The 15,309-nt window shown below is 40.0% G+C and overlaps 1 protein-coding gene across 3 annotated transcripts in view; it reads left to right on the top strand.

Moving 5' to 3' along the window:
* Window positions 1-15,309, top strand: part of BCKDHB (branched chain keto acid dehydrogenase E1 subunit beta) — a 268,552-nt gene that overhangs the window by 171,566 nt on the left and 81,677 nt on the right. For all 3 annotated transcript variants that reach the window (XR_010599499.1, XM_065588086.1, XM_005299605.5), the window contains exon 9: window positions 8,625-8,711. Coding sequence is in view for 2 of the 3 variants with exons in the window: in XM_065588086.1 (XP_065444158.1) it covers window positions 8,625-8,711 (87 nt within the window). In the remaining variant the exon portion in view is untranslated. The remainder of the gene's footprint in view (window positions 1-8,624; window positions 8,712-15,309) is intronic.

Consider the following 15,309-nt stretch of genomic DNA (forward strand, 5'->3'; position numbering starts at 1 on the left):
AAAATAAATTGGATTTTCTTTTTTCTCCGCCAAGAAGCCAGTCACTTGAATATTACAGAATGTTGTCTGGTTCTTCAGAAACACTAGTTTTCTTCCTTTCAGATGTAAATTTTCTGTTAAGGATATATTTAACTAACTTTTTATGATACAATTAAAGTTACTTAAGTTTCAAATGGTTTCTTAATGGCTGTGTTGCAGAGAGTACGTATCTGAATCTCTTGCACTCAGAGTTTGTTTTTATCTTGGATCTAGCTGTCTAGCCTGCTAACTTTTGCCACCAGTGTTCCAGCTGAGAATCTATGTCCACTGATATCTCCACCATTGTGGTGTGGGACTACAATTTATTTATTGTCATTCCTCTCAAGGTCCCTTTAAGAACATTTAACAGATTTATCCTGGATCTGACCATTTTGTTGCTAGACATTGAGAAATCCTGCTTCATCAGTTAATGGTCCACTGCTCCGTATGTGAAGAAATCTTGTTTGTCACCTTCATTTTAGCTTCTCTGCATCTTGTTCCTCTTGTAAAATGAGACCCAGATATATCAGGTATCCAGCATAACTAAAGCAAAACTATTTGGATTCTAAGGCTTTCTCTGCTTTCCTTTCTGTGGGAATCTGACACCGTTAAAGGACTGGTTTCAGAGTAGCAGCCATGTTAGTCTGTATCCGCAAAAAGAGCAGGAGTACTTGTGGCACCTTAGAGACTAATAAATTTATTAGAGCATAAGCTTTCGTGGGCTACAGCCATAAAAAAATGTTGTCATACTGTGGGTAAAGCTATCCTGAAAGATGATCAGACTCCAACGAGAGACTGCTGAGCTGGAATTGATATGCAAACTAGATACAATCAACTCAAGACTGAATAAGGACTGGGAATGGCTGAGCCATTACAAACATTGAATCTATCTCCCCTTGTAAGTATTCTCACACTTCTTATCAAACTGTCTGTACTGGCCTATCTTGATTATCACTTCAGAAGTCTTCTTCTCTTACTTAATTGGCCTCTCAGAGTTGGTAAGACAACTCCCACCTGTTCATGCTCTCTGTATGTGTGTATATATATCTCCTCAATATATGTTCCACTCTATATGCATCCGAAAAAGTGGGCTGTAGCCCACGAAAGCTTATGCTCTAATAAATTTGTTAGTCTCTAAGGTGCCACAAATTCTCCTGTTCGTTAAAGGACTGTGATTAGATATCTTTGAGTATTAGATTTTCATTTTTTGTATATGGTTAGCTAATTAATATAAACTTTCTTTGGTGTATGAGAATATTATTTTCAGTTGCAGTGGAACTTTAAAGAACAGAGTATTCCTAATTCTTGCAGGTGAGTTACAGGTTTGCCAAGTAGACCATTATCGTGGCAGAAGAGTGAAAAGGCTTGAACATCAGCACCTCAGTCATAAAATGCTTTATTTTTCAACCTTTACTCTCTGACTCCTCATCTCTATGCTTTCCCTCTTCATTTATCATTAAAAATCTGATGAACAACTTCATTTATGTTGAAACATTAATAGAAGTCTTGATCTGAGGCCGTTTTGGAGGGCTTTTTCCCCCCAGAACATTTTATAAATTTGCAGAGAACAAAATAATTAGAACTGGTCAAAAATAGGAAAACAATTTCATGAATAATTTTATATTTTTAAGCATTTGAAACAGGTACATTTTTCATTTTTGCAATATTTTTACTGAAGGCTTTTACCAATAGTTTTCAAAAAATTTCATATACTGAAACCCCAGTTTTCAGTGAAAAAATGCAGTTTTGGGAAACTGAATTTTTAAAAATCATTTTGATGCAAATATGACGAAAATATGAAGTAGAATATTTAAAAAGAAAAGTTAAATAACTGACAACTTTTCTTACTCTCTTTTTAAAAAATTAAACTTTATTTTCTACAAAAAATTGTGACCGTCTCAGAAAATAGAATTAAAATACTTAACTTTCTTCCCATTCTAAAGCACACATGTGGATAATGAGTTTTTCGGTAATTAGACTTGGAATGATTAGATTTTTATCAGTAAATGCTGATAAATGTTGATTTCACCGTACATACACATACTGATGAGAAAATATTTCCAGCTATAATAGAAAATTACAAATAGGCAAAGTAAGAAAAATGCTTGAGAGCTGAGTCAAAATCCAGTGATTTAGACTTTTTGAATTAGGCTTGTTATAAATAGACTAGTAAATGAACAGTAAAAACAGGTATGATCTGTGGATTTAAGGATATTTACTTGGTATATTTTGACATGTGATGTTGACAATTTGTATTTTAACAGTTTATAAAACTTTAACTTTTAGAATATCAATGTCTACTGTCATTAAATAATTATCTCTCCATCCACCCAATAATTGCGTGCAACTGTGAAAATTTAAATTGATAAAAATAGAAAAAAATGCTTTAAAAATAAAACATCTATATTATCTGTCAAAATTATAAAAAAGATAGACGTCAGGTTCTGCCAAGCTTGTGTATAATGGACTGAAGATTCTTTTACCCTGAGAAATGGACTTTTATTAGTTCTTAGAAAATAGACACAATTTATCCATCATGACACAAGAGAGTAGCAAAATTTGTACTTTTAGCTTTTTATAGTTCCCTAGAGGGGTATTGGCCTAGTAATGAACCAGCTGGTTACAGTGGAAATTGTACCCTTGAGATACATTTAAAGTAATAATGTAAAATGCAGCTGGCTGACAGTCAGTTTTAGTTAAGCCTGCTTTTTCATCAAGAAGGGCATAGTATGTTAGTGATGATGTCAGCACACACATTTCAGAACTTGTATAATTGCCAGAATCATATTATTTCCCTCTGTTGTCAACACTTGGAGGTGTAGAAAAAGCTGCCAAAATAATGAATTGCAAATTCAGGAGGAAAATGGTATTAAAATAATTATAGAACCTTTTGGATAAAGAGAGTGGTGAGAGAGAGGGAAACTAATTTGCAAAGATGCTTCATTGCAAAAACATAGGGCCACAGATCAGAAAAGCCTTAGAGCACAGTTCACAAATATTAGACTTGCAAAGATGAAGCTTTAATTTTACCACATTTCCTTATCAGGATGGACATGCTGCCTTTTTTATAATCTGACAAAATGTTTCTTTATAAGCCTCATATTCTCTACCGACATAGTGGAGTATTTTAAAGTAGTCCCAATAGGAAAGTAGTAAGGGGAAAGTACATTCTGTTTGTTTTATATATTTTTTCTTTTTAGCATGAATTTAGAAATCATGAGCCCTGGAGTCCTTTCTCCATTGAGCAGGTACAGCACAGGCAATGGCATAACAGTTTTGAAGTGGTGCCTTGCTAATTGTTTCTCAGCATTCCCTGGAAGGACTGATGACAAGGGTAGTTAAGGTCTCTGGGCCTGTTGAATCTTTGAGCACTGTGTTGCAACTGACAGCAAGGTGCCATTTAGGCACTGCACTAATGCCACCAGAGCTTTTCTTTGGTCCTGATTAGCTATCAGATGGCAACAAACTTTCCTTCATGAGTAACTTGGATTAAATTCAAAAAGAAGAAAAGCTTTATATCTCAGTACTAATCTTCTGAACCATCCAGTATTCACTGTATTTTTTTCTTTTTAAATTAGGGTTACCATTTGTCCGGATTCCCCCGGACATGTCCAGCTTTTTTGAGTTAAAAATAGCGTCCGGGGGGAATTTGTCAATGTCCGGACTTCCCCTCCTCCCCCCCCATACAGAGCGTGCGCACGGCTTACAGGGCAGCCGGGGCTCCGGCAGCCAGAGCCAGAGCCCTTCCGTCACTTCCCCCCTCCTCTCTCCTGAAACTTGACACCACTCCCCTCCTCTCCCTCCCTCCCCCTCCCTCCCTGCATTCACAGATCGCCGGCCGTTCGTCTGGAGCTCCGAGCCTGCTCCCCTCCCCCGCTGTCGAGCGCGCTGCTCTGCAGCACAGTAAGGGGGCCGGGGGCCAGAGAAGCGGCAGGGAGGTTCTGGGGTGGGGGGGGTAGTCAAGAGACAGGGAGCAGGGGGAGGGTTGGATGGGTCAGGAGTTCGGGGGGGGCTGTCTGGGGGTTGGGGGTGTAAGGTTTTGGGCAGTCAGGGTACAGGTGGGGGGGGTCTCAGGAGGGGGCAGTTAGGGGACAAGGAACAGGGAGGCTTAGGTAGGGGGTGGGGTTCTGGAGGGCAGTTAGGAGCAGGGGTCCCAGAAGGGGGCAGTCAGGGGACAAGGAGCGGGGGGGGGGGTCGGGAGTTCGGGGGGGCTTTCTGGGGGGGGTGGATAAGGTTTTGGGCAGTCAGGGTACAGGTAGGAGGTAGGGTCCTGGGGGGGCAGTTGGGGGGGGTCTTAGGAAGGGGCAGTTAGGGGATAAGGAACAGGGAGGCTTAGGTAGGGGGTGGGGTTCTGGAGGGCAGTTAGGAGCAGGGGTCCCAGGAGGGGGCAGTCAGGGGACAGGGAGCAGAGGGGTTTAGATGAGTCAGGAGTTCTGGGGGGGGCTGTCAGGGGGTGAGGGTGTGGATAAGGGTTGGGGCAGTCAGGGGACAGGTAGGGGGTAGGGTCCTAGGGGGCCAGTTAGGATGTGGGGAAGGTCTCAGGAGGGGGCAGTCAGGGGACAAGAGGCAGGGAGGCTTAGGGAGGGGGTGGAGTCCTGGGGGGCAGTCAGGGGACAAGGAGTGGGGGGGAGGGTTGGGGGTTCTGAGGGGGCAGGAAGTGGGAGGGAGTGGAAGGGGCGGGGCTAGGACAGGACGGGGGCGGGGCTAGGACAGGGGCGGGGCTAGGGCGGGGCTCCTCCCGTCCTCTTTTTTGATTGTTGAAATATGGTAACCCTATTTAAATCCTCTACATAAAGTAAAATATGTGTGTGTTTTCTACTTTGAACACGTGAAAGCCAGTGAGATTTAGAGTAAACACAAAGGTTCTGTAAAATGGAGGGTGGGGAAGAAAATCCAAACAAAACATACACCAGGCAAAAAAGAGAAGAAAAAAATTACAGCATGGAGTGTGAAATTCATTCTTTTCTAACATCCTTCCCCAACTCTCCTATTAAGGGGTGTCAGACAGAGTGGTGTGTGGGGAGGAGAGTAATGCCAGCAATGTTTTTAAAAGATAAGCACCTGATTAACTACTGTGTTTCTCCACTTTTATGCCAGTATATCTCCAATTGACTTAAGTAAGTGTAGAATGAGGTCCCTACTGCCATATGCTGATGTGCTGTATTACAGAGCTTCTGCTAGCATGTTATGCATGTCTTTGGTGAATGAGGGCACTCTCTTGGACCATCTTTGCCTTTCTGTGAATTGGGATTGTGTTCAATTATCCCTGAGACTGCATACTTGGTTAGACAAATATGGAGTGACTTTGACCCCAGGTTTATGAGGGAATACATATCTTTTTTTAAAATTTTAGAAATAAATGATCATATGATGTTCTATTCAAAGCACTATCCCTCTGCAAGCGACAGTTAAAAATTTTTCATCATGTGTTGTAGATAATACAATTATTTGTGAAGCTGAACTTTTCTCCAAATACAGAAATTAGGCAATTCACGCTGCGACTCCTTGTTACGTTTTCAAAGTAGATACCTTATTTTCATTAAATTTTGGTACAAGAAATATATCTGCCCAGTTCAGTTAGATCTATCAGTTAGTCCCTTTGCTTCTAAAAGTAAAGGTATATTTCTAGGTATGTAAAAATGAAATGGCTTTAGTAATTTCAGGAGGACAATGACAATTAAAATAAATCCTGTTACTCCTTTTCATGCCACACAGCTTCTCAATGGTCACATGGTATGATGCACTTCTCCATAGTAATCTGATTGCTGCCATTTTACTGAGAAATAGTGCCATCATTTGTCATGTGGCACTGGGATCAATCTCCATCCAGTTTTAAAACTCGTTTAGCAATCAGAGGAAATCTTAGGGTCTGATCATGCAAATCCTTACTCACTCTAACAGTCTTTACACATGCAAGCAATCTCCTTGAAGTCAATGGGACTGATTGTACAAGTAAGGACTTCTCACAGGAATAAAGGTTTCCACAGTTGGGCTTTTATTTTCTACTGTTGATATGATGGGTGTATGTTTCATGTTGTGAAATTCTCAAAAATAAAAAGTGTACTGTAGTTTTAAAAATAGCTTGGAACACTCCAAATTCCAGACACACCGTTCTCAGAACAAAATTGTATAAGAAGAATATTGAAACAAAATGTCCTTTTGTTAAAAAAAAATCAAAAGTTTTTAAAAATGATTCAGTAAAATTCTTTATCTCATCAGTCAAAAACTTGAGTAAGCTGATTAGTACATTTTGTTCTGCAATGAGGAACTATCTCTAAGAATTTTTGGCAGATTTATGGGGTAGTTAATAGCTCCTACTCTTTAATGAGAGTTTCCAGTGCAGGTGAAAAGAAATTCAAGACTGCTTAACTGCAGATTACTTTCCGATGTTTAAATGATTTTTTGTCTTGTATCTCTGTGACTGTTGCAAAGCTGCTTCATTTACAGAATATAGTGCATACAGCACTTACAGGGCTGCCTCTCGCCAATGCATCTGTGGTCCAGCTGTTCAAAACCACTAAAGCACTCCTGGGCTCCTGAAGAAATGAGACATACTCAAATCAGAGTTTAATCTGTGTTCTATAGTAAAGAGGAGTTACCTTTTAGCTTCAAGAAATATCACTTGGCTGCCTTATTGGATGGAGAAATTGTCTCTGAGGGTTTTGCTACAGTAGCCTCCACTCAGATTTTAAATCAAAGAGCAGAACGGTTAGGAAAGCTGTACCTAACTCTTGGGGCTTCTTGTACTTCGCTTTAAAAATCTGATTGCAGTAGGCCTTGAAAGATTAATATACAAGTCCTTTTTTTTTTTTTTTGCCATGCTACTCCAGAAGTTCATGTAACTTTTATATGCACTTTATAAAATGAGTATTTTGAAAAGTGAAACATGACTGTCAAAATATTTTGACTCTGTGGGTATCTGGTGTTGTCCAGGTCGAGAAAATTTAGCAAATAGTTACAACAACACATTTCATGATGGTCAGATATACTGCAGTCTTGCACTGGTTATATGGCTAAAGTCACTTAACCGTTGTCCTTATGGTTCACAGCAAACCCAGCATAAACACTTATCTGCCATAACCAAAACTTTTTCATGAACCACTGCTTGTTTGTATGACACTCATGGTATATACTATGTGCTATGTAGCTATTTTTTGAGCAGTTCACATTAAATCTCCTAACATTTGCATATTGTTTCTGTCTTCTTCATAATAAATGTTGCCTATAGTTGTAACATAAAAATCACTGCCTTCTTGCTTATGACTCTCAATTTTCTTTAGCAAGCAAACTTTTATTTGAATATTTTCAAGGTTTGTGAGCTTTATGTATGACCTGATCCTATAGATGTCATCACCTGATCCTTCAGGATTCACCACACCTTGAAGAGGGGGAGGGACCATTGTCCAGTTTACTGGATGGACGAGAATAGTGCTTTACGGGCCAGGGGGCGGGGCAGAAGGGAGAAGCTGTTGCAAAATGGGGAGTGGATCAGTGGGCAACGCTGACTCATCCCCAGGTACCAGAAGGGCTGGGGAGTTGAAAAGGAACAAGCCTGGTGGGAAGAGCAGAACCCGCCCTCCTGCCATTTGAGGTGACAAAATACCAGGTTTGGGCAGGACCTGCTGTGGGCTTTGTGCTAGCTGCTCCTTTCTAGAGGGGCTGGGAAGGAATTTTTCCTTCACTACCAGATTGGCCTAGGTGGAGTAGGGTTGGGTTTTTTTGCCTGCCTCCACAGAGGGTTCAGGGAGGGCTTTGTTATGGTGAGTAAGAAAGGAAGTTAGACTCATTATGTAAGTGTGGGGTGGATGCCCAGTGCAGGTACTCCATAAGGAAGGGATACAGTGACCAGATAAATGACTTGGTAATGAACTTAAAAAGGGATGTTGGTAAAAGGATCAAAACGGGGGGCATTCGGGGCCCCTATGACTGGTACGGAAGAGAGCCACGCCCCCCTTTCTTATAGCCCACCTTGACCCCAGTTCGAGGGCAGATCGTAAAGTCCCAGCAATGGGTTGAGTGGGAGAACTGGATGGAAAAAGAGGGGAGCTGGCGGAAGCCCCCTGGGTAGATATTGAATGAACATGGCGTTATCTTCACTGTGCACTTTTAACTGCCAAGTTGTCCCAGACATCTAATAACAAACATTGCAGCCTGATTAAAACCATATCAAGCATCTCCTGTCCCTCTTTTGGTATAGCCAGACAATGAGCCCTTGCTGGTTTTTTCTTCAACTTAATTTTTATTTTCCCTCAGAAATGACATTGTTTACATTCAGAAGGTCAATTCAAACTAATGGAATATAATTCCATTCTCATTGTTAGCTTAAAAACTAAATACGCTATTGATGCTCTGTTCCCGAAGAAAATCTAGCAATTCACTCCCATTCTGCTAATATCAAAACTTGGCTGTTTAGGCCCATTCATCTGTGCAAATAAAATGTTGTATTGAGGCAGTGAGAACAATTTATATTTTATCATTGCAGCTTAAAATTACAGAATTTGTATTATTTCTCATGTGATATAGTAAAAAAGATTGCTACAGAGATATAGTGTGATACAAATATTACCTGATTTTTTAAAAAAAGAGATATTCTTGTTTCTTTTCAGTCAGTGGTGAAGACTGGGCGACTGCTGATCAGCCATGAAGCCCCTCTGACAGGAGGTTTTGCATCGGAGATTAGTTCCACTGTTCAGGTACAGTGAAGTTATTACAGTTATTATGTTTTACATGCCTGGCCATGTACGTTTGCAGAAAGAATATTTATCAGTAGATTTAAAGGCAAGGTTTTAATAAAGTATATGTTAAAATCTCTCACTCGGCTTTCACCACCTTGTCAGTGCTATCACTGTATGTTCTCTGGAGAATGAATCTGGGAGAAAGGAGATGAACTAATATAACTTTCATAATTCTACTAGCTGAAGTCATTTGCTTCAATGTAAAATAAGGGAAAGGGTTGGAATTTACGAGATCAGGTTTCAGTTTTAATTAAATAAATGTTTGCCAGATTGCCTAATATATTCTTACCCTAATTTGTACCTATATATAAAAATATATAAATAAACTGTATTTAATAATACAAATAAATAATATTTATTTATAGAAATAATAAATACACCATACCTTTATGTGGATAATATTATGTCCTTTGAATTCTTGATGTATTTCTTCAACTAAACAAAATCTTTTTCTGAAGCCTTCTTTGTGAGATTGCTCTTAAATATTCAGAAGTTTCAATTCAGTGTACATTAGTTTGTCAGAACAATAAGGATACCATGCATCTAAAGTACTTTATGCTAATAGCAGCTGCTGAAGTGGAAACTTTAATTTTAGCTTGGGTAAGGATTTACGTTTAAAACATTCACTGAAAAATGTACAGCATGTGCTATTAAGTATGGAAAAAAAAATCTCCCTGCAGTATTGTTTCCAGTTCTTGCCGAATTTACTTCAAACCTGATTTACATTTTATTGTTGTCCTCAAAAAGGATCATTTAAGAAATGTTTTCCTCTTTTCTTTTTTTGGCATATTTAAATTAGAAACTAAAACCCACCAGACCAAAGCATACTTCTTCACCACATTATGATGTAATGGTTCAATATGGTATTAAAAACGACAACTTATTAAGGACCCAATCCTGCAAAAGTGGAGCTCCATATAGGCGCAACAGCACTAGTTAAAAAAACATGGGAATACGTTACAGCATAAAAGGGCTGATTTACAGTTGCTGGGGAACCGTATCTTTGCATTTCCTGAGCTTTGTGCATTGAAAATATCAAATGTAAGAATATTTCTTTGGGTTGTTTTACATTTAATGTATTCTTTTAGGCTTTCACTTTTTCTCCTATGTTGGTAAATAGAAAACCTTTGGCATTTGTATTTATTGCAGTAATTATCTGTATAAAGGAGAAAAACCTTTCTTGAAAGGAACTAAAACATTTTATTTCATCTAAAAATTTTATTTTGTGAAACAAACAATTTCTTTAAAGTTTAAATTTATTTTAACAGTCTAAGAGATAATGCAGACTCCTGTCAGGATGACAGTATTGCTCCCCACTAAACCATAATCTCACTCTTTAGAACCTGATTCTGCCAAACTTCTTGACATTGAATAGTAGTGTCTTAACCCTGGGGGTAGCCTTATTGATTACAATAGCACTACTTGAGATGTAAGGTACTGCTAAAAGTGATATATATTATGCAGGGCAGGGGAGAATGCAGAATCTGACACGTCAAGATTTTTTATGTTCCTACTAAAAAAGAAAAATAGGAGAAACTGAACCAAAATACAGTATAGCCCACTGTTAAAGTCTTTGAAGCCTCTTTAAAGTCTGCAGTTTGTTTAAAGAGTTGAATATGCCACATATGAAATAAGTAAATAGAAAACAAAATCCAGCAAGGTATTCATTGTTGCAATTGCTGAATAATTGTTAGGAAGTAATAATGCTTAAGAAAAAGTTACTTCTCAAGTCATGTGAAAGTCCCATACTAATTAATTTAAATAAAATAAATCACATGTATCCATGCAAAACCGGGGTGGGGGGGATAAAATAACAAAAAGAAAATTCCATCATATAATTTGGGAGAATCATTTCATCGTATTATTCTTCAGACTACAAAATTACTTTTTATATTTTTGAAACTCTGTTAAGAAAAAAATGCCCAGCATCTGATTCGTCTGTCATGGGTTCATTATCCATATCAGAAACTTCTTTTTGCCTAATATAATTTATTTAGAAAACAAAATGAAACCTAGGAAGCCTTAAACCCAAGGGACATTACATACTGTCTATACCAAAAGCATCTATTTTGGGATAGTACCTCTTGGTTTTACATTCATATTTAATCTGGAGACTATAATTTAGAAAATCTTAACTAGTTTACCGTACAGTCTACTTTAAAACAAATCTAAATATAAGAGGGTTTGGCACAGAATTTAGTCAAGCTCCATTTCTTCTTGGTATACAAATAATTTAATTGGTTCAGCTTGAATTCTCTTTTTTATAATCTATTATCATTGTTTATGTCTTTGTTTAAAGATTTTGTCAATTTCTTAACTTTCTTAAAAATAATTGGTATGAACAGATAATAATATCCATACTTAAAAACTTACCAAATTTGTTTAAATTGAAATATAATTTATGAAACGCATTCTCTGTCATAACTCCTTTTTGGCAGAGTATTGCTTTAGGCATAATAAAAACTTAACTTCATTATTCATTTATAACACATATTCCCTGTGCAGTGAATTAAGAACTGTATGTCTGATATGACTGTGCCATAAAATTAAAAAGTAAAAGGGAAATTCATTTTTAGTGGATGTAGAACACACTAAGAATGCCAGAAATCTTGGGTATTGTAGTTGGCTTTAACTTCTTTTTGCACATGGAAGTAATGAGACTTCAACACGGAGTCCAGTTGGAGTAGATGGTAAGTTTCCATAATGTTATTCCATCCTTGCTGTGAGGTCTCTCGTGAGGAAAAAGGTGAATAAAACCACCCAGGTTATTTTCAAAGAGCCTTATTATGATAAACATCTCACGTTTTTTGTACACTTTAAAGAGATGGTCCAGAACTGTAACAGTGACTCTGAACCTTCTTGAACTGCAGGGAAGCTTGGAACCTGAACTGAACTTCACTTGAACTGAAATTGGACCCACATTTAGCTACAACAAAGTCTAAAACATCTGAATATTTGAATATAAATAGGATTAAAGCCCTAGAAGGCACCACACCCCCGGAAGTACAGGCAGTGAGACAACAGCAAAGGAGAGCAGGCGGGCAGAGTTCCACACCCATAGTGAGGTGCATTTACTGTGGGAGACAGCATGAATGGGTAAGGGAGAAGTGCCCCACACAAGGACAACATTGCAAGTCATGGAGCATGTTGAACCATTTTAGCAGTGTGTGCAAGAACAGAAGAAGGTCCAAGAAAGATTCAGTCAGAGGGAATGGCCCATCAGACATGGTGACATCATGACTCTCTCCTTGAGTCTGAGAGCATATCAGGTTAAGGGTGTCGGAACAGAAAAGCAACAAGGGACAGTACCAAACTCTGCATGCAACAATGTTAATAAGGAAACTCCCTGCGTGATTTCAGCTCAGGACAGCTGGACCTTGTGCAAAATGATTCCTCAGAGTGAATTGGACTTGAACACACACATTGCAAAAAGTAGGCATGCTCTAATAATGTACAATGAGAGCATAAAGCAGCCCAAAGGAAAATGTGACTTCATAGTAACTAACCCAAAAAATAAGATGATACCAACTGAAGTTTGTGGTGGTGGATGAAAAGCATCACAGACCCTTCTTAAGGAACAAATCCAGACAAGCCATAGACTTGATCAGGATACAGCATCCGAATTTTATAGCTGCAGTGCAAAAAACAAAAGGGGGAGTCCCATGGACAACGAAGACAATTTTAAAAGAATGTGGTTATGTTTCAAAGGCAATGGGTGCTTTAAGGAAAGGTGCAGCTGGAAGTAGACCCTACAGTGGAACCTGTGTACTTTCCACAAAGGAAAATTCCAGTGGCATTACATAATTCAGTATGCAATGTGCTCAAAGTCTGCACCTATAGAGGCCAATACAGCCTGAGTAAGCAGCATGATGGAGATAAAGAAGCCATCAGGCAAATTATACATCTTTATACACCCAAAACTACTGAACCAGGTATTGAAAAAAATACCAGTATTCACTGCCTGCAATTGATGACATCTTGCCAGAACTTTCAAAAGCCAGAATCCTTATGGTCTGAAATATGAAGAACAGATTTTGGCATATTAGCCTGGATAAAGAGTTCAGCATGCTGACAACCTTTGCACTACCATTTGGTCTGTACAGATGACTGTGCATGCCAATGGGTATAAGCTTCGCACCAGAAGTGTAAGGGAAAACTCATCCAAGCATTGGAAGGACTGTTGGGGGTGAAAATGATTGCAAATGATATACTCATTTTAGGTGAAAGGAGTAAGGATACAGAAGCTGAACAAGACCATGACAGAAAACTACAAGCTTCTTTACAGAGATGCAGGGACAAGAACGTAAAACTACCCCTCTCCCCCAAAATGTGACTCAAACAGTGTGGGGTGACATACACTGGACAGATGCTTAGAGCAGAGGGACTGGAAGTGGATCCAAACTAGATTAAGGCTCCAGTTGACATGAAAGGGGTACAGCGCTTAATAGGAATGGTTAATCTTCTGTCAAAGTTCTGTCCACAACTGGCTGCAATAGTGGAACTCGTACGTCAGCTCACCAGGCAGGGTGTTGAGTGGGACTGGGCAGGTCCCCAATGGCAAGCATTTAATATGCTGAAACAAATGACAGTATATGCTCCTGTCCTGAAGTACTATCACCCAGGAAAGCCACTGAAACTCCAGTGTGATGCATCAGAAAAAAAAGTGGGTATAGCTCTTTTGCAGAAGCAGCCAGTTGCTTATGCCAGCAGAGTCCTGTCCGAGACCGAGCAGAGGTACACCCAAATAGAAAAAGTGCTTCTGGGTGTGGTATTTAGGATGGAGTGAGTCCATCTGTTGAATCTATAGGCAAGTACACCTATGGCCATCCAGTAAAAGAGCAATCAGACCACAGTCCACTAGAGACAGTCATGGCAAAGCCCCTACTTTGTGCCCCAAAGAGATTGCAGCTCATGCTGATGTGCCTCCAGTGCTACCAGGTAGAGATCACATATTGTCCAGGGTGATTAGTGGTGAAAGCTAACACTCTGAGCAGGGCATAAATACCTAGCATCAGCAAACTGGGGGAAGGAAGTAAGGGCATAGTGCAGCATTGCTAATGGATTCAATCTCCAAGTTTCAACAACAAAGCTGATGGAAATCCAAGAGTCCATGGAAAAGGACATCCAATTACAGGCAGACGGGAGAGCAATATTAGCATGGTGGCCAGAAGGCAAAAGCCAAGAACCAGTAGGAGCAGAACCATACTTTCAAATAAAATGTGAGGTGGGTATACAGGATGGAATCCTATTTTGAGGACAGAGCTGTTGTTCCCACCTCATGACATAAGGATGTCATGCAAAAAAAAATACATGCCTCACACCTGGGCATTGACAGCTGTCTTAGATGGGCTAGAAGGTACCGTTGGGAATGAATACACAACTCCGTTCCTTATAGAAGGGTGTGACACTTGGCAGTTGTGTGATAACCTGAAGCAGAAAGACTTTGTCACCAAATGAGCTGCCCACCTGACCACAGGAAAAAATGGGAGCTGACTTATTTGCTTTCAGTGAAAAGCAGCACTTGTTTACAGTGGACTACTATTCTAGTGTTTGGGAGGTTGATGCTTTGCCTGATACAAGAAGCAAGTCAGCGACTGGCAAACTTTGCGAGCTGTGGCATTCACCAACGATGGACCCCAATTTGCCTCGGAAGAAGTCAAGGACTTTGCATTCCAATGGGAGATGGCCACTACCTCACCTCCCCAGTATACCCACAGAGTACTGGTTAGGTGTAATCAGCTGTGAAAATAGCTATGAGACTGTTGCACAATGCTGTTTTTTTCTGGTTCAGGCCCCTTGTTAGTATTTTTGGCACACAGGAACATTCACAGGGTACCAGAATAGTCCAGTGCAGGCATTGATGGGATGAAGCACCAAAACCCTGCTACTAGTGAGGGAAGACCTGTAGAAGCCAGAAGGATGGAAACACCACTGAGATGGCCAACAATCAGAGAAAACAGACATAAGAGTATGTCAGATCATCCAAGGACGTACCAGCTCGGGAGACAGGTACTCGTGTGAGGATCCAGCCATTAGAGAGAGACCAGAATGAGTGGACTAAAGGAGCTGTGGGCAGTGTAGCGGCACCCAGGTCAAATGAAGTAATTACAAAGAGGGATAAATCTTGCTTGTGTTATGAGCTGCCCTTTCCCCAGAGCAATTCAGTCAAGCTCGAGAGAGACCGGGTGTTTTTAACAATTGTGACGGGGTCAGGCTATAGGAGAGTAGTAGAAGGCAGGTATATTAGCCCCAGGATAAGCAGGTCCCTTTCCCCCTGGTAATTGAACAGGGGTTACTCCAGGTTAATTAGGACACCTGGGGCCAATCAAGGGCCTTTCAGAGCCTGTTAAAAGCCTCCCCTCCAGTCAGATAGGTGCGGACAATAGGAGCTGTGGGGAGCAGGTGTGCTACTGGAGAGCCGGACAGTGCAGATACTGACAAACGCAGAAGAAAACCTCACAGGTACAGAGGTGAAGAGCAAGGGAAACCAAGCAAGGGCATACAGCTCCCCCAGGCCCCAGAGGTTTGGGGAGAAGAGAGCCTACCAGAGGGGAGA

Source organism: Chrysemys picta, chromosome 3 (assembly GCF_011386835.1).
Source record: "Chrysemys picta bellii isolate R12L10 chromosome 3, ASM1138683v2, whole genome shotgun sequence".
NCBI lineage: Eukaryota > Metazoa > Chordata > Testudines > Emydidae > Chrysemys > Chrysemys picta.